The following is a 26,448-nucleotide window of genomic DNA, read 5'->3' on the forward strand; positions in this document are numbered from 1 at the left end:
TAGCTTTTCTTAGGGCCATTTCAAGTTAAACTGTAGTTTAACATGGCAGCATGTTCTGTCGGTCACTGCTGGTCCATCTTTCACACTTCCTAGGAAAAATACTGCAACACAGGGATGAGTTTGCACCGCGTTTGCATTGGTTGTGTTGTGCCAGAGGCTGAGCACGTCCTGCGAGGTGCTCATCACACTGAATTAAGGTTAAGTTTGAAAGTTGAGCACCAGAAAGGATGGGGCCCTTCGCAGTGATGTACCTTTTTTCACATGTAAGTCTTCCAAAGCATCATATCTCAATAACACATTGTACAGTGATATCAGTAATCATAATACTTTGTTCATATAAGTGGTGTCAAGAAACAACTATTGCAGGCTGAGAGTAGGTTCATTTTCATGCACCTTCTTCTGAAAAACACTCTTGGAAGCAATTACCGTTTGTCATTACAGTCTGCAAAGATAATAGTCAGAGCTTTCTCTTCCTGTTTAAACCTGAAAACTAAGACAAGAATATTTGCTGCAGAATTATTTCTGCTTATTTAATCTGGAGTTCCAGGCTGGGAGAGATGTCTTTGTTCCAAAAGAGCAGTTCAAATACCAAATTGATTCTTCACAGCTAACCCCAGGATAAGATTTCTTTTGAGTAACCATGAAACACTAATAATGGGATGTTGCTGGTAGTTTATCATAATCTTCTATTCTTGAGCATCTTGGAAATCTGTTGGGTTTTTTTTTTTTAATTAAATTTTTAGAACCTCACTTAATCAGAGGACAATAATTGCTTCTAGTATATCTGATTAGAAAAACTACTCAGCTCATGATAGAAAACCAAGTCTTAAATTTTTCTCCATGTTAAAGTAGTTTTAGCTAACCAGAGCAGTTACCATACTGTGTACAGCCAAATAAAAGAACTGTTTCATAAACATTTTCTGGTCATAAATTTTTTCCTTGTACTTAAAAAAGTTTCTTGAGATTGTGCTTTTACTGAAGGACAATGAATTATAAAATATACATTTAGTGTTACTGAAAACAGTAGTAGTATTATTTTGAAAACAGCTATCTTCTATAGTTAATAAAGACTTACTAGGTTTCTAACACCTATTATAGACTGGTTTTTAATTATTATTATTATTATTCCCCTTTACTTGCATTAATGGTAAAAAGTAACATGTTTTGTAGTACCGGTCAGTCCCTTGCAGTTTTAGACCTTTTTGGTCCAAAAGTGGTTTTTGCATGTTCTTTAATTCACATGATAGTTCAACAGCAGCTGACATTGAGATTGAGGAAGGAAGTACACAAAATTCATGAACAATCTCTTCTAAAATCCATGGCATGTGTTCAATGTGCACCTCAAAAGATCCTTGAGTAGATAGATATTTACATAATTACAATGGTGAAGTATTGCTGCAGTGGAAATTTGATCCATCAAAGTCACATGAATGCCCTTGAAACACAAAACTGGTCTGTTTGTGGCCTTTTCCTTTGTCCTCCTACAAGTTCAAATGGCAAACAACACTGAGATGCTACTGAAGTACTGCAAGAAGCAACACTAAAAAAAATCCGTCTTCGACATATCTCTTTCATTCATACTCAGGCTGATTCCTCTGCCCATCGCTGGGAATTTCTCTGTACAAATCCACCTCCTCTTCACATCCTTGACATTGCAATAAAGTGGTTTTCTCTGTGGAGCAGAAGTCTGTAGACGACATGGCAAGCTTCCTCGTGTGCAGGGCTTGAAGGTGTCCGTGGGGTTACAGGAAGCTGTCCTCCACCAGGTCTGAGGAGTCGATCCCAATGTCATCCATCATGTCAATGTCCTCAATGGTCTCGTCCTCTCTCTTGATAAAAGTAGAGCTACTGGAACCAGTTTCAATGGCACTTTCTTCAGATGTCTGGGAACTGGAAGAGACAAACATCTCGGAGATAAAATACGCAGCAAACATGGCTGGGTAAGTCCTCGAGTCTCTAGCAGAACCGAACACCACCTCCACACATGCTTTCTGACCCACAGCGCAATCTTAGGTGACTCTGACCCCCCCATTTCTTAGGACATGACACATCTTATATCTCAAGAGTAATGAACCACCTTAGAATTCAAAGGAGTGGGTTGTTCATATGTTCCTCCAAGCACTTTCTGCCAGAGACTCATTAGAGAAATAGCTGTATGACACTGCTGTGACAATAGGTCATTTAGGTAAATCTAGGGAGGTCAGGTGAAAATAAAATAACAATAACAGACAATATAATAATAAGAGAGAGAGGTAAAAAATCTTAATCTGGATAGTGCTTCTTAGAGACTTAATTCATCTCCCTCTTGAAAATAGCGCAAAAATATGAAAAAAAAAAAAAAGAAGTCTCTAGGTTGCTAATTCTATATACTACGAATTAAGTGCTGAATTAAACCCCCACTATTCACAGTAAGGGTTATACTGTTGTGTTGTAGTGGAATCAGTCATGCAAACTGACAAGGGAGCAGTAAAAAGCCCTGTATACCCTGCTGTCAATGAAAAGAATACTATGGAAGATATTAAAAACAACTTCTCCCAAATTTTGGAGCTGGTCTCACACAGAACAAATCAATCCCTTGAGATCTCATATGTAGCTCCAAGGCATTGAGCTGTAGGGGCAAGATGTGTTGCCAAATGTGCCCACAGCACACAGCAGACAGCAGCTTGGACTGGTCCAACATAACAAGGGAGTCCCAGTGACACCCAGGAGCACCCTACCAGCAGTCCCTTTCCCTGGCAGTCACAAAAGAGCCAAAATTAGGTTTTTCCCTCTAAAAACACTGCGGCCAATCATACTACTCTATTTACATGGGACCTTCCCAATAAGGAGTTTCAACAGAGCTAAGGAAAGCATTTGTGGAGTAGGATGCTAAAAAGTGTTAATGCACATTGCCAAAGATGACCCCGAACGGTGACTATGGGCTACACGGTCTGTAAACCGCACCTACCTGTGCCTGTTCCTTTTGCCAAGCTCATCTTCAGAAACAGGGTCGATGTCAGGCAGGGGGATAATGTACCCACTGTCAGCACTCAGTCTCTGCTCATCAAATCCGCTCTCCCTGTCCTTTAACTTGTCTTCATTCTTGTAGGTGACGCCAATGTAAGCATTGTCACAGTCCCCTCTCATGCGTGTGACAGCTGGGTGATCACTTTTCAGGAAGTCCAGGTGAATCTTCTCATAGCTCTGAAAATGTTCATTTCAAACGCCTCATTAGATGCTATTCACTAAGGCTGCCTTTCTTCACGTGGGTAGCTGTGATTCACTAACCCAGCAAATATTCTGCCCTATGAGCCAGCAACACTGGATAGAGAAGCCCAGCATCTTCAGAGGATTTGAAGGGAGAACTGACGTGTAAGTTTTAGATGATGCAGGAGTGAGTGTGGCAGCACAGAGCAGACAAATACATGTGAAAGAGGGGTAGGGAGAGGGGGAAGGGAATGAAGGTAAGTGGGAAAATGAAACACTGAATGATGGGGCAGGCAGAGCTTGTCCAGAGGTATCAGAAGGATGAGGGGAAAACTTGCTGGTGTCAGGGTCCAAAGAGGGAGATAGGGAGATTATATAGATGGGCCAAGTAGTCCCTTTTCTAGAATTCTTTCACTGCCTAGAAAATCCTGTGAAAATATATAAAAGCCATTCTCCAGCAGAAAAATTGATTTGGTAGGATTTCATTAGAAACGGAGAGTTCTGCTTCCCAGCTAATACTGCAGAACTGCTTCTCCAGTAAGCTTGCATGCAGAAACCGAACATGCAATGTCCCTGTCCAAATCACGTCATTCACATAGGTTAGGATATGCCAGTTCAGTGCTTGTGGGTCTGATGGCTGGAACAACACGCATAATTCCCTCTAAAACGGTATGTAGAAAACACAGAGAAAATTGCAAAAAGCAAACCTTTTTGTACTCTCCAGGCAACAAGCTCTCCACAATTTCACTCAAATGGTAAAAAGAAGGTCTTTTCTCTGGTTCACTGTTCCAGCACTTCACCATGATCTCATAGCTGCAGATAAGATGGAAATAAATTTAACCAACTGGTAAAGGAAAATGAGTAACCAAACAGAAACTAAAGCCAAAATTGTCTGGAAACTGGCCAGGTGTGGAAAAGCCAAATGCACACATACACTTCGTTGGTAGCATGATCAGGTTTGGCCATTCGGTATCCACTCTTGATCTTGTTGTAGAAAGTAGAATCAACCATCATGCCAGGGTATGGTGTGCCACCTGCAGAGAAAAGAGAAGAAAAAATGCTACTCTATACTTTACTATCCATGCAGAGTTCCCAAATACTGTCTTGCTGTTCATGTCAAAAAGTGTTAAAGCTATAATTTGACATGCCATCACAATTAATCTTTCTTAGCCAGTGTTTCACATCAGAGCTATTGCCTTGACCACATTAAGCTCTGATGTGAAACGTTGGCTAGGAAAGATTGAAGCAGGTACTGCTTAGAAAAAAAATCCCTTTACGGTGTTTATAGAATGTATCGACTGGGGACAGAGGCTGGATGATATCTGGATCAGGTCATCAGCCTGCATTTGGCAGATCTGAGGTCATGGCTCTGCTCTGCCACTGGCTTTCTGTGTGACCTTAGGCAAGTCACTTGCTTTGTCTGGTTTTATTGCCTTTGGCACCTGCACGACAGCTGAGAGTGACGTGGCCCGAGTTACTCGCCTCATCCCGGCTGTAAGGGCAAAGCCTTAGTGTGAGCCAGTCCTCTCCACACCCAAGTCTTCCCACCTGGGTAGCTAGGTTTAGATAACAGCTAACATGGCAGGTGCATGGGTTGTCGAAAAGTTTGGACTCAGACCCTGAGTTGGCACAGTTAAGCAATCATTTGGGGCCACAGCATAGAGACATTGCTGAAGGACCATTCAAGCTGAAGTCAGTGTTGCAGCAAGATGTCAAAGCTGACTTTCTTAATAAATGCTGCTGAGGATATTTTTTGCTTTCTGAGAAACATCATCTTTCTCAGGTGGAGGAGGCATACTATAATATTTACACCAGAAACCTCAGCCCTTTCAAAAGCAGGATTTTCACCTAAAACTGGGCTTCAGAACCTTCCTTACAGGTAGGGCAGTGAAGCACAGGCTTAGCTGTGCCTTAGCTCCTGAGCTATCCAACAGCATTCCCATGCCTCCCAGGGATGCTGGTGAATGGATATATACAGGATCCTATGATGCCCAGAGATTACGGTAATCAATACCATAAATAGTGGCACAACTGTGGTTTGCTGAGAAGTAGCTACATGACAACTTATTCTAGAAAATAACATTAGGCTTTGGGTTGCCATGGGGCAGTAGTAGATACCATACAGGCATGATTAATTCTGCTCAGAGTAAATCTGGGCAATGCACATTTACTGAAGCAGGCCAGCCACCTGCCCGGGAAGCTAATTAATCAGGCTGAGGAACGAGCCAGGCTGTTCCCAGCTGGGAACTGTACATTGTCTGTAAATGCTATACGTTGTCATAACCACTTTACACTGCCATAAACCAACTGCGTGAACAGTGTTGACCTGGAAATGAGAAATCAGCGTCCCAGAAGATTGACATTTGTTTTCTTTCTGTAATGGCACTAAAACAGGATCTTTTGAAATGTATACGAAGAGAGTGTTTCAAAGCAGCTACTGGGCTGGGCTGCAGCCCCAGGCACCCCATTGCAAGAGGGAAGCATGTTCCTTCTCATATTAGCCAGAAAATCCATCCTGGGCCGGCACAGCAATACTTTTTCACAAAAGCTTTTCCAAAAGCTTTTCACTCAGTGCTTTCAGTTTTCTAGCAAAAAAAAAGTAGCTTGGAAAAAAAAATCTGAGGAGAATTTTGGGAGAGTATGGACGTTTTACTTCACACCTAACATTGAGATCCAAAACCCCATATAGAAGAATAAGTAACAGTTGATTTCACACATATATTTTTACTGTAGAATTTGAAATACTTTATGTAGAACAGCTTGAACTGAAAAAGCTTAATCACTACACATAAGAAAGTGTTCACAGTACATACCAAGAGAAAATATTTCCCACAGCAGAATGCCATAAGACCAGACATCACTTAATGTTGTGTACAGATTGTCAAAAATGCTTTCAGGTGCCATCCATTTTACTGGGAGGAAAGTCTGTAGCAAAAAGAAAGAAACCCCAAACCACACAGATTAGTCATTAAAGAAACACTTCCTATTACGACTCTTGTTTGATAGCCAGGATTAACTTCTCTCTAACAAGAAAAATTGTGTTAATCTGGCTAGTGTTTATTTTTAATTCCATATAATACAGAAGTACTAGGATTATAAGGAATGCTACTATTTGCTCCCCACAAAAACTAATTAAGCCATAACTGAATTCATTTTATTACTAGCAAATGACCAGGCTGATTGAAGGTATGATACAAAAGCTGGCTCTGCTCATCTAGGTCTGATACATCATTGACTGATGTATCACTACTCTACATATCACAGTGACAGTTCCTTAATGATTTATCCAGTCACAAAACTTGCCACTTAAAATGTAAGCCTGTGAAGCACTAAGTGTGGCCAAGTACTCTTCAGCTTTAAAGCAAAATTAGGAAAGCTACAGTAATTAATGAACCGAAGAAAAATTGTTCTCAGGAGCGTTCATCCCAATGGTCAATTAGCGTAGCCAACACTGAATGGCAAGAACGTTAAACAGCCTTTAAAACTGACACTTCTCATTTCAGTTAAAGCAGAGCTCAGGAGATCAAGAAGTACATACGCTGCCCTTGGAGACATAGTTGGAATCATGCATGATGTCTCTAGCCAGCCCAAAGTCACAGATCTTCACGATTTTTCCTTGAGCCAGGAGGACATTACGAGCTGCCAAGTCACGGTGCACACACTGTATGGAGAGAAATCAAGTTGTTCAAGGACAGGCTAATTCCACAAGGACCATTTCCCTTCCAAAGATCCCTGAAAAAGATCTGTTGACCTTCTGGGCACAGGCTTAACAAGACCTTCTACTGAACAAGCACCTGTATTGCCCCACTAGCAGGGGCAGGGAGGCACCAGTCCTCAGAACCAGCGAGGCCTCATGCAGATGTACTGCAGTGGGAAGATAAAAGTGATGTCACCCTTTCCGCTTCTACCCATCATGTACTAATGATGTGTTTATGCTTCTGACCACGCTGGCCTGGGGCTGTATGGACCCTCCACCCAGACCCTGCTTAGATCCACCACCGTCTCTGGCACAGTGCCTCCATGAATGTCACAGGCTGCAACGGGAGAAGAGGACCGCTGCTTTGATTTTTCCAACCATGGTGATCTCAGTTGCCAGGTAAGTGAGAAAGCTGTCTACAAACCCAAAAAGAATATTATGTTGTGTCCTGTTTTCAGAATCTAAACTGAAACCCATAATTGGAGATGAAGACGGTTCTACACTTTCTTATATTTTACTTACTTTTTTATTTACTTACATTTTTAGAAGCCAAGAATTCCATTCCCCGTGCAACCTGGTAGGTGAAGCTCAGCAAATCCAGTAGGCTGAGGCCCTCCGAACTGTCATCTGAAAGAAGGTTTTTGACTTCTGATTCTATTGAAAAAGAGAGAAAAATTTATTTGTGCTGTGGCATGTGAAAGCAACATCCATTTTCCCCTACCTATCATGATACTGAGCTGATGACTTTAACAGAGTACCATGACCAAACCAGTCTTTTCATAGTAACTAACCACTTTTAATGTCTGCATCAGTCACTGACACATACTGCATTCTTTAAAAACATCCAGAATTAAATATAGTTTTTTTCTTCTGTCTGTGCTTTTTTCCCCAGAGAACTGCAGGAAAAGGTGAAGTTAAAAAGGCCCACCGAAGTGTTTCACAGGTTGTTTACAATACTCAGTGTGCAGTACAAAAACATTTATTTAGAGGTGGTGCCTTCATTAGGTTTTTGTGCATGCATGTACATTTTTATCTGTTTACTTTTGTTGAACAGTTATGTTTCCCAGCAAGTATTCACTGGGACTAATCCAATACCAGCAAAAAGGGTCAGGAATTCTATGGCAACAGTTCTTATTTTTTTATTAAAGATGTCAGCAAAAAAACCAGTCAAAATTCAGTGACTCATTTACCCCCGACTGTCCTAGAGCACAATATGAGCACAGTAGTCTGCCATGTAAATCTGGGACTGGATATGGTTCAGTTTCTGAGGCCTACAGGCAGAAGTGGCGGTGCCTATTTTTAAAGCAAAGCATATTTGGTTTCTGAGAACGGAGCTGAGGAATGGGATGCATTCATTATTTTCATTACATAATCCAGGAAAGTATTTGGGGGTGTTCTGCATTTGGTAAGTGTCAGTTAATGTGAAATGTAAATTTACTATTATTATTGTTCATTGCTATTGCTCAAAATCTTGCAAACTACAAGACTGATAAAATTGCTGCCTCCAAAGAGTGCCTACAGCCCCGTTGCAGAGCACAGCCGCTCAGCACTTCAGCGTGGAAGCAAATACACAACCGGCCTCCTTCTCCTATTCCCAGAGCATAACGAAGAACACAAGCATAAGCTTTTACCTTACAGCTTATACTCACACACTTGGAGAACGCAGCTGAGTAGTTTGTGTCCATATAGAGGGCAAAAATAAGATACGCATTTATGCAAGAATTATTTGTATTATGATGTATGCAGAAGGGACAATTCTACATTACCTGACATAGATTTTTTCTTATATGAAGCAGGCCGATCGTATACAGATCTCTGAATATCAGAGTATTTAGATCCCTCCTTCCTTTCCAGCATTGGTACATACTGAGTTGTATCAGCTTGTTTCATGTCCATGTATTCTCCAGTGTTTTCAAATGATAATATCACATAACTGAAATTTGAAAAAAATACAGGTGTATCAGCTAGTATGGCCCAGGTGACTTCCCTGCCACAGCATCCAGTAGATCTAACAGTTCTCTTATGGCATACAGTTGTATTGCTGAGAAATGTAAGAGCTGTTTTCTTGATAGGGAATACATAAAAGTCATGTATGACAACAAAACCATGTATTGTCACATATTAGTACATGTTACCATGTATCACTGTAGTCAAACACAAGTGCTTCAAACTTATCCTTTTGTCAATAGTCAGGTATGTAAATGTATATTGTCTAACTTCCCAAAATCCCACTGAATTCAACTATTACTACCTAGGGCTTTTAGTTCAAGGCATTCCAAATGATAGATGTCATTTATTCACCCAGAGAGGGTGCAACAAATCCAGTCCTGCTGAGCAAACCCATGCTCAGATGAGTAGCCCTGGCTGTACTCAGCTACCAAGTCAGTTGATCTATCTACCTGAGTGATTTTTTGAAGGAATCTCTGTTCACCTTCTAAATCCTAGCTAATTTCATGACATTGCCTTATTGATGAATATATGATGACAAGCTTCCTCCAGCATCATCTGGAAAAAGCTATGGGATGAACATTCACCATAAGGAAACTATTGAGACTGGCTAAGCCATTGGTAGATAAAGGAGAGTACTTGAGCTTAGAGAACAAACTCTGCCAGGTTGTTTGAAGGGAAGGAGTTTTAGACAGTAAAAATTCCCCAAGCAGGAGAACAAGGAAACCAGGTAGTTGAGCTTTACTTTTAAAACTTGGGTGGGTAGAGGCAAAACAATGTTTTTACAGAAAAGGGGAACACTGGGCCATGCTTTGTTAATAGAAATGTTCTTTGGGACCTCAGGATGTCTATGGAGAGCCCACAGTGGTCCCAGGACTGCAGGCATCTCTACACAGGGGAAACATGGATCTAGGACACATGTCAGGGAGACTGAACAAAAAGTGCTGAAACCTTCCCAGATCTATGAAACCTGATAAATAAAAGTCTAATGAGAAGAATTAGGGAGGGCTCTAAACCAATGAATGAGAGGAATGGAGTAAGGGTTAGTAATGACATTTCCCATTTCCTTACATTGCAGGTCATATATTTATTTCCTTTTTTCCCACCTTCTTGTGCTTTCATCGGCTGGGTTCATCCCAAAGATATCCAAATCTTTCTTGGGTTTCTCTGGATGTCGGCTCAGGAAATTGTCCCTGTTCTTATGCAGATAGTTCACCAAATCACCGTAAAAGCAGTATTCAGTGATGATGTAAATAGGACCTGGTGAAACAAAGCAAAACAATGAGTGGAATCTAACAAAAAAAAATACTCCAAAAATAATAGAAAATAGAATATAAAACATAAAAAGTATTGTGGGTTAATACATTTTTATTTACTAAGTTATGACTGCAACTACTACCAAATATCAAGCAGGTTTGTGAAACCTTTTATTTGTTTATATTTATTGTCAAATCCTTTACTTGAAATTTGTGTGCTTGTTAAGCAGTGAACGATGGCTCCACAGCAAACCTCCATTTTGTCAGCGAAACCCACCTGATTTTGTACAAGCTCCAAGCAGATTCACAATATTCAGGTGGGGGCCAAGATGTGTCATTATCTTCAGTTCAGACATGAGCGCCTGTTTTTCACTGGATCTAGCTGTAGCTGTTGAAAAAACCACACCAGCCACTCAGTGAAAGCAACTGCCTTTTTCACAATAACAACCGATTTCTTGCTTGCCTCATTAGAGCATTGCTACCACGGCTTCTTGAAGAAGGCTGTGTCCTTTACTTGACAAGGGGCTTTCCTAAGACTTGGAGAGGAGTGACAAATCACCAATGAAGGACTCATTTGGTGCAACTCAATAGCTGACCCAGTCTGTTTGTCCCTCTCCAGGGGTACAGTGGATTGCCCGGGTGGCACAGAGGCACTTTACAAGCTGCTAGTTTCAACACAAGAAAACTCCTCGTGGTTCCTCCAGAATTACTGCATCAGATTCTCAGCTCTCATGAACCAGGAAATCTTCAGTGAACTTAAGATTCTCACATGAGACCTGCCTGTTTCTCCTTTGTCGTATTGCGTTCATTTGTTCACAAACATTCATGGTTATTTTATCTTTTCTGAGTTATTGTGGCTACGACGGTCCATACAGCTAAAACCAAATTTTGGATGTTTTCAGAAGACTGGATACTTCCAGTCTTGAAACACCATGAAGCAATCTAAAGTATAATTCTAAATTTCAGTTATTCCACAGTTCATTTTCAACTTCAGATATGGAGAATCTATTTATACACAAGCAATGCTTAAATAACCCTGTGGGAATATGCCCTACCCAGCTTGGGAAATAGAACCATGACAACTTACGTTTCAGCATTTTCACAGCTACTTTCATCACTGGTTGAGAGCGACTCAGTCCATATGCAGTGCCTTCAACTACTTTTCCAAATGCACCAGAACCAAGGATTCGACCTGAACACAAGGGAGAGCATTATTGACTTCAGAAAGTAACAGCAATTTGCCTTGTTTCCCACTGCCATTCCTCTATGGGTTGTGATTCTTGTGTGGAAAGAGCACACTCACTTAGCCAGACCATTGTTATTATTATTACCGTTGTTGTTAAGGAGAAAAGGCAAATATATTTTAAAGAAATGTTGTGGTTAAGTAAAATTCTTAAATAAAAACAAGCAAGCAAACACCAGGAGCACATCTGCACGTGGGAACTTGTAGGAAAGGGACTCTGAGGAGCAGCTCAACCCATTCAAATTCGTCTCCCACTCTGCCCTGCCACCCTCACTTTACCCTTTCGAAACACTGATTCTCCCATGATCAAGTTGACTTCTCTGCCTCAGTCAGCACCTGACTACAGTACACTTGTGCCCTTTACTTAAAAATCTGAATTGAACTCCTTAGCTGTAGTTTCGGGCTGTTATATCAATGCTGGATACATGTAGCAGTCAGATAGACTGAAGCACATCAGCAGCACATTTAGAAATAGACAGGCAGGACCGTCAGTGATCTGCAAGAAGCTGAGATACATGTTGATCACATATGAGGGCAAGCTTCTCTGAAGTTTAATGTACAAGTGTGTTTCATATGCTTGAATAAATTTTATTGCAAATTTCCGAGTGCTGTAATGAAATGGCTAATGTTTATACACACTTTACTCTTCCCACAAATCAATTTAGACAAAAATTTTGGATTATCATATCCTGTATCCTGATATGGATACAGTGTGCAGAAAAACTGTGTACAGATTGAGCGAGATTTTAGAGAAATATGAACCGCACAAACATACTCCAAAACACTATATTTCATAGGTTACATATTGAAAAGCTAGTTCATTAAGGCAACGCTTATTCAGTGAGCAAACCCATATATGAGGTCCAGATGCCAGGATATTTTCATATTCCTGACAAGCTCTGTATTTTATTTTATGTTACTTTTTAACTTCCAGCACAGGAGGAATAAGCAGTGACTTTTACTATGGAGATATACGGCATTTTGTCTTAGACATTCGTTTGCAGTTTGAACTTGCCACCTTTTACGCTTCTGAAGGTGTTATCTAGCATGCAATGCCATATGTTTCTGTTATCTTCTAGCTACAGCCCCCACTTTTATTGTATACATGCTTTTAATAGAAAATTTCCAGCCAAATGCTATCTGCATCATTAACAAGCACAAGAAACAGTTAAAGTATGCTTAGCTGAGTTACTACTGAGAACCTCTCCAAGACTATGACAGCGTAGTTTGTCATGTAACTATGGAATTTATTTTCAAGATTCCTGTGCTCCAAAGGTTATTCTTCCCAGTCAGGATGTGAGAAAGCTTCCCACTAAATTTTGGACTAATTCAAAAAACCTGAGTCTGAAATTTGGCCCCTGAAACTTTTCAGACCAAAGGTCTGGGAGCCACATGGCAGGATGCAGCCCTTCAGAATGTGATGGCATTTGCTGATGCTCCTTGATCTTCTTGTCTTCACAAGCTAATTCCTCCCCAAACCATATTGTCGGCTGAGCACGAGGCGCACATCTCCCGCTCCATCACCTCTGCTGAGCCGGGGTGCATGTGGAGACGGTGAGAGCGCTTCCGGAGTGGCGGGGAGCGAGCGCTGCTGTTTCCCCTTTTCACCCCTCTCCACAGACATAGCCCAAGCCCCATGTGTTTTACACTTGAAATTGGGAGCCAGGTGGGAGCTGACTGCTTAAGAGCTGGAGACATCTGTAAGGCCATCACATTCGTGATGTTGAGGCCTGCAGTGGAGCCCAAAATTATAGTGTGTGATAACTATTCCTAGTAGAAAGGCACCGCTGTGATCTGCCCAGCAGAGGAGCAGCACTCCTTCTCCACCACAGAGGGACTGTGCAGACACAGCAGCAGCTCAAGGCTCCTCAAACTAGTGGAGGAACAGCACCTGGGGGTGAGAGCGATTTCAGCCTCTGTTACCCATCCACAGAGCTTATCTGCTGAGCCTGTTGGAGAGGTGCTGTTTTTCTTCTCGGGGGGGACACAAATACAAAGGTGAAGTCTGTGAATTTGTTCCAGACTCGATCTTCTCAATTGGATGATGCTTTGGCTAAAATTGAACTGGGATCATCAGCCCACTCCAAATTAAACCATAACTGTCCTGGTCTATATCAAAAGCCGAACAAGTGACAAGCTTTATAATGTACATCCAGTTTCTAGACATTAGGTACCACATCCCTAAATGCTGTTTAACTTGAATCTTAACTTGCCTTTTGCAAATGGGGATGGGTCTGATTCTGTGTCAGACCAGCATTTCATTTTATTAAGGTCATCAGGACAAATGGGTGGCTTGCTGGGAAGCGATGGGAGCAATTCTGCCACCTCTCTACAGCCACCCCAAGATCCTGAGAAACAGCAGCACTCGGACCCTGCTCCTCAAAAGGCCCTGCCCTCGGCCATCTCAGCCGAAGGAGGAGGGCTGGGTCCTGCTGGGACCTCACCACTTCTCAGCAGAGCCAGGAGAAGGCAGTGACATTCAAACAGCTCACTGCAAGATCACATTTCTCATTCTGTTACACATCTCCTAGGCTTGTGCTGGCTGCTGCGCCCTTTAAACAGCAGTGCACCACATACATTGTGGAGTGGTGATAGCAAAGGGAAATTTGCAGTGTAACCCAAATTTATCAATTGAAGCTCCAGCCAGCCAACGTTCAGAGTTGGCATTTAACGCAGCACTGCACTCCAGGCACTACTAGCTAGAAAAACAAATAAATGCCAGCTGGCTTGCACAGCTAGGATGGGAAATGCTCATCTGACTGAGCCAAAATCATTTTGTATTCTGCTTCAGAGCCTCCCTGAGCTAAAGGTGTAATTGCTTTGCTGCCATCTCCCACTTCGATAAGCGAAAACCCGCACTAACAAGAATTTTATCAGCCCCAGAAACAAAAGAGGTCCCCACCAGCAAGCATTTCATGTGGCAAACCTCCCAGCGGGTAAATGTTAACCATGTCAGGAAGAATGCTTGTGCAATCCAGATCACTAAAAGGACATATAGCATTAGTTTTTAAAGCACTGACTATCCTGAATGTGCTTGTAAACAGGAAGGCATTGAAGTAGGCTGGTGCTCATGAGTCAGAGGGAGACAAAGTCACAGTGGTGGTCTGTTAACAACTCAGATCTGACAAATCCTACTTAGGCATATAATTAAAGTCTGGGTTGTAATAAAATAGTTCCATTAAATATCCACCCCTCTCTAGTTTTCAATTAGCAACATGAATTTAATTAAAGGACATCGTTCCCGAACCAGAAATTTTTGTGCTGGTTCTCTCAAGAATTAACGTCAATTCTTTCTCTGTGATGGGGGAAGGAGAACTACACTAAGGGGTGTGTTAAAATGTATCAAACAAAAACATCTTTAGTTTCATTGTCCTGTATTTTGTGTAGACAACTTGGTGCACAGATACTTCCAAGAGAGGGATGTCTTGTGGATTTAAAGCACTATCTGGATAGAACATTAAAATTGTCTATAATCATTACACTTTCAGTTGATATAAATGACACGTTGGGAGAGCCCTGAAGAAGTAATTACTAACAGAGATTCATATGAACTCCAATGCAGGGATAACAAAGCAAGACAGCAGAAGGGGAAGGAAGAAGGACAGTAGCCACAAAAATAAGTTATGCAGTTACTCAGCACTGATACATGCACATCATGGATTAATACTTCAAAAAATAATAAAACTACATAACTACTTGCAGATTTCCCTTGGCCTCTACACATAAGCGTATAAATGTCTTGCAAGTAAAAAATGCTAATGCGCTTCTTGTGGGTGCCTTAGCAGAAGTGAGTGTTGAAGAGGAAATTTAACACTGGGAGAGGCTGCCTAAGCCATGTGGAGGTGGGCACTGCACGCAGGGCACGCGGAGCAGAGCTGGAACGGAGGCGCGGGAGGCACTAACACAAGGAGCTCAAGGCTGACACCACTGTAGGGGAAGAAGAGGATGTGGCAGGAGAACTGAGGAGAACAGACAGGTTCAGAGAGGCTCTGGACTTCATGGCCGTGAGTTACATCACAAATCCCGGTAGCAGAGACCTCAGAGTTGGTCTGAATCGTCCTTCTCCCCAGAGAAGGATGGGATTAGTCCTTTAGAGGAAACTTACCAAGCACTAACCCGTCTCGAGGAAACTCCCATCTGGAGTCATAAGGCAGTTGCATTGGGTCCACATAAATGTATTCGTGGCCATCAGGGCTGATAGACTCAATGACTCTCCATCTTATCTCGTACCTTGGCTTCTGCAAAGCACATTGAATGCAAAACCAACCATTGGTCCTGTGCCTGACTTCAGAGCAGATCAAAACCCAGCAAGGCTCAGCATCCAAACTGAAATACTTTTCTACATTACCTGTTTCCATATGATGACCAGGACAATCAGTGAAATTATCACAATCACTAACAGCACTAAGACTGCAGCAGCCACCGTTAGTTCTGATCGCAAGGCTGTGGAGTAAAAAGACAGACCATATTTTCCTCCTGAGCCACGAGCAACATGACACATGCATAAGACACCCACCTCCCCTGCCATCGCAGTTCCCATGTCCTGCAGATGTGGCAGGAGTAGTTCCTGGGGCTGATGACTGTAAAGTCTTTCCAAGCCCGGAGCTGCTCTGCCTTCCTGTTTCAAAACCAAATGCAGAGATTGTCTAGAAGAACATCCCATAGCCAGTGGCCATAAAATGAGAAAATGAATCACAGAACCACATAATAAGTGAAAAACAGATGCACCATAAAGACCTGTAGAATGCCTCATCCTCAGATATCCCAGGGTGGAAAATAAACCATTTTCATTTATTTTTATCGGCAACAATTCATATTTTTACCTATTAAGACTGAACTGGGGAGTGTTAGAGAGGGGTCAAACTGACTGCTGTAATTTCACAGAAAGGCAAAGCAAACTTACTGGGAGCCACAAGCTTCAGTTCCCGAGTAACAGCACCAAGGTCATTCCTTGCCACACATCGCACAGCCAGGGTTTCCTCTACCTTCTGGAAGGTCACCTGGCTTTCCACCATGTTTTTCTCATCCAGGTGGGCTTCCATGTGTATATCAGAGATATTGTTAGTCAAAAGAGACCATGAGGTGTCATTGCTGCACCTGCAGAGAATAACAGGGGAAACAGGAGTTGAGCATAGGTATGGATAAAGAAGAGTTAACAGAACAGCAATCATCTTTCCCTATTTCTTCTGACAACGATAATTTTAAAGACCAGAAACGCTTAAGACTACCTCTCTGAAAAGCCTGTATCTTTCTTCCCTCAGAATAATTTGCCTTATGATCTTCATTACTGCTGCCACTTTGAGGGCCTGACAATGCAGCCCAGCAGGTCTCGTATAGACAGACCTTGGTGTCACTATGTATCCCACAGACACATAGTAGGAAATCGGATCTCTATTTCTCCCTGAATCCTTAGTGCTGTACAAGGCTCCCTGGGACACGGCTAGGAGGACAATGGTCCCACCAGGCAGCAAGAGATTTTAGCACAATGAGAGCAGAACACACCTGGGAGGTGCCCAGGGCTCCCAGCCTTCTTCCATGCATGGTCTCCCTCTCCCTGGTGGATAACCTCGCAGGGAGAACCCTGCCTCCCAGCAGCCACAGAAGGACCCAGTCTAGAACTAGCAAAAATGGGAGTAATTGCTCCACGTGTCTAAAATACTTTGAAAGTTAAAATTGTAGTTGGGAGGGAAATAATTGCAAGTGAAAATTTAGAAGCACGCAAGAGTGTTAATGAGGCAAATGGAACTATCTGTGAAATGATAAGACCTCCTTGGTTGGAGGGGCAGCTGCTCCTTGAGATCCTTACTCAAACCGGGACTGTGAAATCTGCTGAGTTCACTTATCGAACATAAAGCTTTTATGAGAGAAACCTCCTGAATCGATGCATTGTGCCTTCTCCTACAGGATGCAATAGGAAGGACACTGACCACCTCTCTTGAAATATAAGCAACATGCCTCTATAAAGAAAAAACTGATCTATAGCTTACTGACCCTTGATGAGGAAAATGTGGTACAGTAACTAATAATGTTAAGCTAATCAAGGATGCAACAAGTCATATTTTAGATAACAAAGCACACGCTTTTCTTACTTTTTAATGTCCTTGCAAACCAGCCATTCCACATCAGGAAGCGGGGTCCCCTCCGCCAAGCACCTCACTGTCTGCCCCCCCGCAGAGCCATGGTGGTCGTCCACAAGGTCTAAGATTAGGGCTGGAACTGGGAAGGAGACAGGATTTTGTTAAAATACTCATCAGGTCTACAAATGCAGCCTGAAATTTCAAATAAACCAGGACAGGTATTGTTTGGCTGACAGCTTAGCGACAGCTAGAGACCTGGACTCATCCAGGAGGTCCTTAACTCCTATAGGACAGAGCGGATCCTAGGCTAGAGCCACAAAAAGGAAGTGCTGCGGTTATGCCACGTCCTCATGTCGTACTAAAGGAGCTATCGTCCCCGCTGTCAGCTGGAATAACTTAGGCGGGAGGATAAAGTTTCTTTTTGGCTCAAGGCCAGAGTCGAAGTGAAAGCCAGGATCAGGGTATGAGAGCTCCAAGGACTCAGCACGCACGCACTCCTCCAGACACCCCGGTTCACGTCTTTCTTATCTCAGTACTCCAGGGAATCTGACGTGTAAGTGGATCAAGTCTTTGCTATGTGCCCTTAGTTCTGCTGGGCAAGGCTTTGGGGCTCCTTACCTTGTATTAGCAAGGAGAAGGTGTATCTTTTAATCTCATCTTCATTTTCAGCAACCAAAGTATAGTACCCACTGTCTTCTTCCTTGGCCCGGATCAATTTTAATATGCTCTGAAACCTATAGAAATGAGAGTTTTTGCTTGTATTTTTAGGGCAGGCAAAAAAGTTCACTTTGGTGCAACATGTAATCTGGGTATGTGGAGATTACAACGTAGTGACATTTGGCATTTCTAACACGCCTTTACACTAAAATCATTACTCAAATGGTAAATAACTACCAAAATACAACTGAGAAACAAGTGGGCATAGTTATATTTTGCAGGAATCTGACAAAGCCCCTGATATTATTGGAAATAGCTAGAAATTATTGGTGTGGAGACATGTTGGAGGAACTGAAGAGGCTTAGCACTCAGAAACCAAGATTTATATGGTTTGGAGGGGTTGATGTTATGAAGGTAATAAGAAGAGGCAGATTAGGCATTGCCCTTCAGAGTAGGAAACAAAGAAAATATTTTCAAATGCCAGTGAGGAAGAAGCAACAAACTGTGGTGGAAAGAGAGAGCAGGAGCAATGCCCAGGTTTCTGGGAAAGAAACTCAAGTCAACATGGCAAAGTAAGGGTCAGAAGAATATTTTTACCTTGTTTCCTGGACTCTGTTTGAACTAGTAACAATCTCAGTAAGATTTTCAATCAGAGTCACATTATCCTTCAACCAGTACATTTTTGGAGCTGGGTATGCCTGCACATCAACAACAAAATTTTTGACTTCATGTAGATTGACAGCTTCCAGAGGGCTAAACTGAGGCTCCAGGTGAACGAATCCTTTGTCTGTAAATGAAAAAGCCTTGTGTAAACAACGGTGTGCAGCATTTTTCAAGAATGGTGTTTTCCAACACATTAATAATTTTTGGACACTAAAATCAGACTATACCATGAACTGTAATGACTACTTTCTTATTTTCCTTAACCTCCTTGGTTGCATGCCGAGCAGTACATTCATAATCCCCTGTGTCTTTCACTGATGCCTCAGGAATGGTCAAGGTGTAAACCAGCTTCTGCGATGGGACTTTGATATCATCAAGTTTTATCAGACCTTTTTCTTTCTGTAGTTTGGAGAAGGAAAAAAAACCTTACTTAAGTAACTGAGCTGAAAGCACACCGTTGAGGATCTATGATGGCACTGGAGTGAGAGCAACCATCTAAACCCTGTACGGCAGAAGACTTGTTTACTCAGTCAGGAATGTATTTTTCAGCCACAGGCACAAAAGGTGTGTCTATAAAAATACACCATTTTGGGGGCAGACACAGAAGGGTGAGGAGGTTGAGAACTCACATTTTGTTCACTTGAAACAAAATACCATTCAAAATTTGGGTGAGCAGCCCGAAAGAGTGTTTTACTGCTTATTGTGGGGTTTTATTTTGAATTTTATTTGTTCAGTTCCCATGAAATAAGGTGAGTCTTTATCCCCTCCATCAGACAAAAAGTAACCAGTTGCTAGATACTATGTTCTGGTGCTCTCAAAACAAGAATAATTTATTGGCAAGGAGAAGACTGTTGCAAGTAAAAGGATGGTGAGAATGGCAGACCATGTTATCATGAGAGGATAGAACAAAAAATATGCTAGGGATAGTTTTGAAAGGTGGCATATAGCAAACATTATAATGTGTAACTTGGAAAATAGAACAAAACCTTCTAAAATAATTTTTCCTCTTGGGCTCTTAACTTACTTAAATAAAAAATGGGATTTGGGGTCACAATTAGATAGTCACTTCAATGACTCCATCCCTTCAGTGACCAGACTTTGTACATGGGATACTCTGAAATTCTCCATTGACCAGGACTGGCTCTAATGAAGTTTCACTGAATAAAAATTTCCACTACAGAAGGATGTTAAGTCAGTTTGAAAATTTCCTAGGTTCTCCAAAAATTTTAAGATTTTCTTACTAGGTGGTTCTCATTAGTGATTAATTACATTGACTGTAAGAGTAATTTTAATTAGCACTTGCATAATGAGGAACAATTAAGTCTATGAACTTGATTCTTCATTGTCCTCTATTATACCCAAGAACCCAGGGTTTAAGAGAGTCATTTTAAAGGTTCAGACCTCCAGCAGCAGAGCTCTATGCAGATGTCCCACACATTCCTAGAGCTCTCTATTTCTACAACATTTCTTTTTTTGAACCAGCACAAGACCTGAGAGACAGCATTCCTCCCTCAGAGGATGGACTCCTAGTCACACCTCACCTTCCTCTCATGCTTTGCATACTTGCTAACAACAAACTCTAACTTTTGGGACTGACTTTCTTTTGCGGTAACCTAAAAGTAAAAGAAATTACTTTGTTTTCTCTCCTCAGCTGTCCTCACTCAGAGAAGAGAAGTCTATTTTACAACCCCACCTTCTTCCCCAATAAGTAGCTACAAACATTCAAACAAACAAACAAACAAACAAAAAGAGATATTTACCACTTTCCCAGGATAATTCCACTGTAAATTAACCACCTCATTGTCAAAGACCACACAAGTTACTACGATGGTCTCGCCTGTTTTGTAGACAGTTTTAAGAGCTTCAATTTCAACTGGCAGCTGTGAAGTAGCTAAGAGAAAAGAGAGAGCAGATTTAGTTTAAAACAGTGTGCAGTTTTCACATGGTGTGATTTCAGGGGGAGATTTCCATTTCACTTCCTCTACTGAGGAATTACCTGGAAAATTTAGTGAAAGTACTACTGATTTATACTGATATAAACTTTGTGTATTTAAAGCATGAAATGTACATTGCATTCAATCCCACAAAGAATGATCTATGCTTAAGATGTCAAGAAGAAGTTCCTATCTCAAACACCCCTGTGAAAAGGCACTCAGTATAAAAGCAATTTCCCATTTTGCTAATCAGTGACCGTCTTTGAGAATCCATTGCTGGCCAACAAAAGCCTTGTTTTCAAAATATTTGAATCATGCTGTTTTTCAGACTAACCGAGGGCCTATGATTTGAAGCCAGTGGGAAACACCAGTCTTTTAAATTACGTTTCAGCAAACAGGATGAAAAGACATGGATTACAGAAGACTTTTCTTGCAACCATTTGGGAGAGGAGATAAAGTTCAGGCCACTTTATTCTCATCAAAATTGTACATAACCACTAAGTAAACTAGCAACTAAATAACTAGCAATACTGTCACAAGAGCAAAGAGCTTATCATCAGGAAAGCATCTGATATAACCCTGTGATGCTGATGCTAATATGGCTTTTACACTGTGAGGAAAGAACTGGGCTGAACCCTATTACTTCTTTTTTTTTTTTTTTAAATGAACAAAAATAAATACCTCTTAAAATATAGATGAGAAACTCATCAGACTTGAACTCCACGCCTTTAACCATTGTTTTGCATGTATATGAGCCCGCAGGGAAATTCCCTATGAAGCCTTGTTTGCTGTCATAGAAAGCATGAACAGCCTTGTCTAAACTGTTAATTAAAGTCACTTGAGCACTTGGGTCACTTGTCCGACAAGGGATAACGGTGGGATCACCTTCTTCTACTAGGATGAACTGATCTTCTGGTATAGAAGGAACAAAAGGCATGTCTGGGTCTGTAAAAAACAAGAGGTAATCAGACTATATCTTGTTTGTAGTAAGTCCATGTACAAGAACTGGATATCAATAACCGCTTATAGATTGTAACTGAAACTAGTACAGTTCATTATTCCGCTTTTTCAGAGGCAGAGCATGGTGATTGCATGCAGTATCTTGTTTTTGCTATTTGATGTGGCATGTAGCAAGGCATTTAACCTAAGCACTGAACAGGAAAGGGCTTGGGCTCCTTTGTGACGATTCAGGGTGCAGAATGAAAAATACAAAAGAACCCCCCCAAAAAAAACCACTGAGCATTATTATTCCCCTTAGACTTGGTTCTGAGATATTCCTACAGTGAAGGCAAAAGAATATTAGGTGACAAAAAGCAAGAAAATCACTAGTGGGTGTGAAAATATTCATGCAATTGCTAGGGACTAAAGACGAATTCACTTTATCATGGACAACTCTACCAAGATATATGTACAGCTACCATATATCTACTAAGATATATGTACAGATATATGTATATATGTAAGATCTTAGGGAAGAATTTGGACTTAAACATCTTATTTTTATGACACAAGATTTTGCACTTAGGTGCAACATTCACTGCACACAAAAATGTATTAAAGATCCTGCCTTTTATTGGCACAAATCACTCATCTTCTTCAGTTAGATTTTTTTTTCCTTTCGTAATAGCAGCCGTTCCCTAACCAATATATAAGCAGAGAAAAGAAATAAAAAGAAGAAAAAATCCAAACACTTTCAATGTCAAAAATGTAGAAATTAGTTTCATGTTGTTTATGTTGGACACCATTAAAGCCACATTTCATCAAAAATAGTACAAGGTACTTATCTTCATGGATTTCTAACATGTCCAACATTACAGTTATGAGACATATTCAATTATGGTCACAGCATGTGGTTTTCAAAATATGGTATTCAACCAGAAGAAAGCAAACAAACACCTGGTAGTTTTATTTCTTTTAAAGTCAACAAAATACATGCCAGCTTTCCTATCCAGCCAATCCAAAGTCTGAGTTTAAAACATAACTGTATAACATATCCAACTTAAAAAGAACATCCTTCAAATTATCTCTGTTTGGCCATTCGGAATAAACAAATAATCCCTGTTAGCCTGAAGCTTCTGTGTGAAGCTTTATAATAAAATTTAATAAATAGCAATCCAAATCCCTCCAACAATAGACTTTCTGCTGCACTGGCGGGCTCTTTGTAGCAATATTCCAAACACAGCGCTCTGTCCCGAACACGCTGCCAACTCCATGCATTCATTTTCCCACTGTAATTTAAAACAGAAACAGGATTCACCTAGTTTAGTTTTCTGTGTGCTGTTACTGAAAATAGGATATTGTGTGAAGTCTCAATGTAATCCTCCTTGGCTAAAGTGGGTTGCTGCCACCCATTGCCCTCCTAATTCATTGCAGGAAAAACAATTGCAAAGACAAAGTTTATAGTGGAAACAGAAACATTCTCTATAATTTGGAGAAAAGGATATGTTTCTGCATTTATGACATCTTGATGGTTAGTGAGTGGAAAAAATTACAGGGTGTCTCTGCCCTGCAAATCTGGTAGGCTGATGTCTAGAGGCATTTGAAAACCAAACCAAAAGTCCCTCTTGAAGAAATCTTCCATTTCTTGCCTTTATGTTCCTTCACTGAGTGAGTTACAAGACTGCTTAACACCAAGAAAATCTTCTGGTGATTTAGTTAGAGCTGCTTGGAAATTGAGATACATGTGCCAAAGCCTGCAGCCTCTGTTGAAGCATCTTCTCGCTTCAAGAATGAAGGCAAACGCTTTGCATTTGTTGTGGGAAATGGAGAAGAAATCTTGAAGAATCATTGCCCTCAAATCACACATCATGAACTGCAAAAACTTAATGCCACTGCAAAATTGCCCTTAAAACAAGTCCCGTTAGTGCTTCCTGAGTTTTTCCTCTTCCACAATCTTCCCTGCAGTATCAGACATCATCTCCTTCACAACATAGTGCAGTTTTGCAGGATGATTTGCAATCTCTTCTCTCTTTCGTTTCCTCTTCAAAATATTTACTGCAAATCTACTGGCTTGATCTTTCCTGGCCCTGCAGTTGTGCCACTCATCCCCTGAACCCCAGCCAACGCTGAGGAAACATCCAGACAGGGCTTTACAAAGGCAGTCCGTTGTGGCTCAGCCTCTGCTGCCTATCTCAGCTACAGCAATAAAGACCATCCCATGGATAGTGTGGAAAGCCTTTAAACACATTTCCAGTCAGAACAAGGGGGTGGGAGGGCAAAGCTGGGGATAGATACTTCCGAAAAGAAGGGATGCCGTTTCTTCTGGGTCCAACAGGTTTTCCATCACTAAAGAGAAAGGCGGCGCGGAGCCTGGGAAGGCTGTGTTTGCTTTGAAAATTACAGGGCACTGCATGGCAGCACCATATTTTTAATCTTGTGTCAGACTGGCCGGCAATTAACACTTCTCATTTCACCCTGCTTTGTGACAACCACCCCCACCAAGACACCTCCCTTGCTTTACACTTCCCAGGCCGTGTGCACACGTGAGCTTTTTCCAGTTCTCAGTTCAAGCCTAATTGAGGTTAAGAACGAGATATGGCCTTCCTTGTCTGGCAACTGCTTTAATGCCAGACATGGCACTGGTTTGGTCAGTACACGTCCCAAAACATCCGCCCAAGTCACCCCTGAAAAGATCAACATTGGTGTTAATCCCCTCGCAGGGCCAGGCAAACCTGAAGGCTGGACATGCTCTCACAGCTGAGCTGGGGCTTAGCCTAGCCACCAAGGTCTACTACCCAGCCCCTGGCAGTCAGAAGACCTCAGCTCTGAAGTTGTGAATTCATCCCTCTTCTTAAGAACTAAAACTTTTACCAAAAAAGTGAAAAACAATAGAAAGAAAGAGGAACATATCGATAGACTCACAGGGGCTGGTCTTGATTTACACCAGAGGAAATGGCCCTGGGGTCATTCGTCTTTCCCCAACATCAAATTGCCACCAGCAATATGCTGCTTCTGAACATGCACGGCTCAACCCTCCCATCCAAACCTCCAGGTATGGCTGTGGCATCCCCCACTTACCAGGCACATAGATGTAGATGTCCTTCCCTTCCACTTCCCCATCCTCCACTTGAGTGTGGTTATAATAGCAAACATACAAGCCCGTATGAGCGGCTGAGGCATTTCCTACTTCGAGCACCGTCACGAAGAGGCCACTGTTGTTTTCTTCATGTCTAATGTCTATCCTGTGGCTTCCCTCGGTCACTGGGTACTGCCAGCTCACTTCACTGTCTCCAGAGCATTTGAGTGTGAAATTGGAATTCAGCTGTACCACCATTTCATTCCTATTGGGAACAATAGTCGGCAGAGGAAGCTGGCAAAATGTTAGGAATGGTCCTGCAAAAAGACACGAATAAATAGCATATGAACACACAGAACAGCCTCAGAGCAGGGATGTGAAAGAAAGCAGAGTGGATCCAGAGCAGCTGTTTTTCTGACCATTTCAGATGTGCTGATGTCCCAGGAAATTTGCCCTTGTTAAAAGCCAGAGCTTTGCCCAATGGATGGCAAACACATAATCAAAGCAAACCTTTGAAATGCTAAGTGTTTACTTGCTGGCTTCTGTTTGTCAAATCAAGAGGTGAAAGACAGAGGTGAAGTTAGAGATGGCTCCCAATCCACACCTCAGCCTCCCAGCCCCAAATGCGGCACCGCTCTGCTGCAGACCAGTGAATCCCACACCCTGGCTGCTGGGTCACGGGCATCTTGCAGGTCCTTACAGCAACGGTCAGGAAAACAGCAGTTCTGTCAGCCTTCGAGTAAGCTCACAACTGAAAATTAGAAACCCCTTCCCAAGACCAACACCTGCATTTCACATCTGGCTTCCATTTCTGCAAAGGACCGGAGCAGGGGCTTAGATCCAAAATTTGTGCATCAGGTCTACCTCTATCCAAAATGTACAGGTTCATAGCCAAATAAAACTGTAATTCACTGAACTAGATGTGGTAGGTGGCACTGGTTTTCAGATGCAGTCTATGGTTAGAGGCTGAGATTTGCAAGCCTAGGTAATTTGTAGGTGGGCTGATGCAGGTCCAACTCCCAGAAGGAAAATTAGAGGATCCACACCCTAAGCCCCACAGAAAAAAAACAAGGAATTCACCAGGGAAACAGATTTGTTGTTTCAATCTGTAAAATGACCCATACAAAACAGATAGGGTAGACCATGATAAACAAGCATTTAGGCCCACGGCGTGAAAGTGGGCTCTGTGCAATAAACCTGCAGCAGAAATCCAGACTGTCTTTGAAACCAGTTTCTCGCTCCTGCATGTGTTATCTCAATCTACAGGCCCTTTCTATATTTGGCACCCTGTGGCAAACCCTGCCCTCCCGTCCCGGCACCATTCGCTTGGCAGATGTTGGGAGGTTCGGCAAGCAGCCCCGGCGAGCGCGGTTCAGTGGTGCAGCGTGGGAGGATGCGGGGAGCCCACACAGGCAGCCTCGCCTGCACCGCGCTGCTGGAGACAGCGGGAGGTAGGCAGGCTCACTTTCCCTGCACAGGCAGACAAGCTGGGCAGGAGGTTAGAGCAGCTGTAGGGGTGCCAAAGTGGCCGGCACAGGCCAGCAAAAGTACCGTCTTCTCAGTAGTTCTTGTCTTAGCCTGCCAAAGGGACAGCCAGAAAAATCGAGCCTGTAGCCGGCTGGCAACCATTTGGCATTTGTTATCGTAGGCACAACGAAAGCAAGCTTAAATAAGGATCTACAAAGGAGGCTTAGAGGACTGAGAAACATTACCTGTGAGAAAACATCCCAGGATCAGGAACATCCATGGGGAAGTACCCATAGTTACCAACAA

General features: G+C 42.1%; 1 protein-coding gene across 1 annotated transcript; it reads right to left on the reverse strand.

The window, feature by feature from the left end:
- Positions 1–1,718: 1,718 nt before the first annotated feature.
- PDGFRA (platelet derived growth factor receptor alpha) lies at positions 1,719–26,448 on the reverse strand. Its single transcript, XM_082315518.1, has 22 exons — positions 26,388–26,448; positions 24,678–24,992; positions 21,342–21,605; positions 20,487–20,617; positions 18,954–19,125; positions 18,661–18,850; positions 18,025–18,140; positions 17,419–17,545; positions 16,233–16,426; positions 15,678–15,772; positions 15,435–15,567; positions 11,174–11,278; positions 10,364–10,474; positions 9,937–10,090; positions 8,650–8,816; positions 7,422–7,537; positions 6,725–6,847; positions 6,000–6,111; positions 4,121–4,220; positions 3,894–3,999; positions 2,948–3,183; positions 1,719–1,890 (listed from the first exon to the last, which is right to left on the reverse strand). Exons 1-22 carry the CDS (start codon positions 26,434–26,436, stop codon positions 1,743–1,745), a joined length of 3,264 nt encoding a protein of 1,087 aa, XP_082171644.1. The 5' UTR covers positions 26,437–26,448; the 3' UTR covers positions 1,719–1,742.

The sequence above is a fragment of the Platalea leucorodia genome, assembly GCF_965183815.1.
Source record: "Platalea leucorodia genome assembly, chromosome: 6".
NCBI lineage: Eukaryota > Metazoa > Chordata > Aves > Pelecaniformes > Threskiornithidae > Platalea > Platalea leucorodia.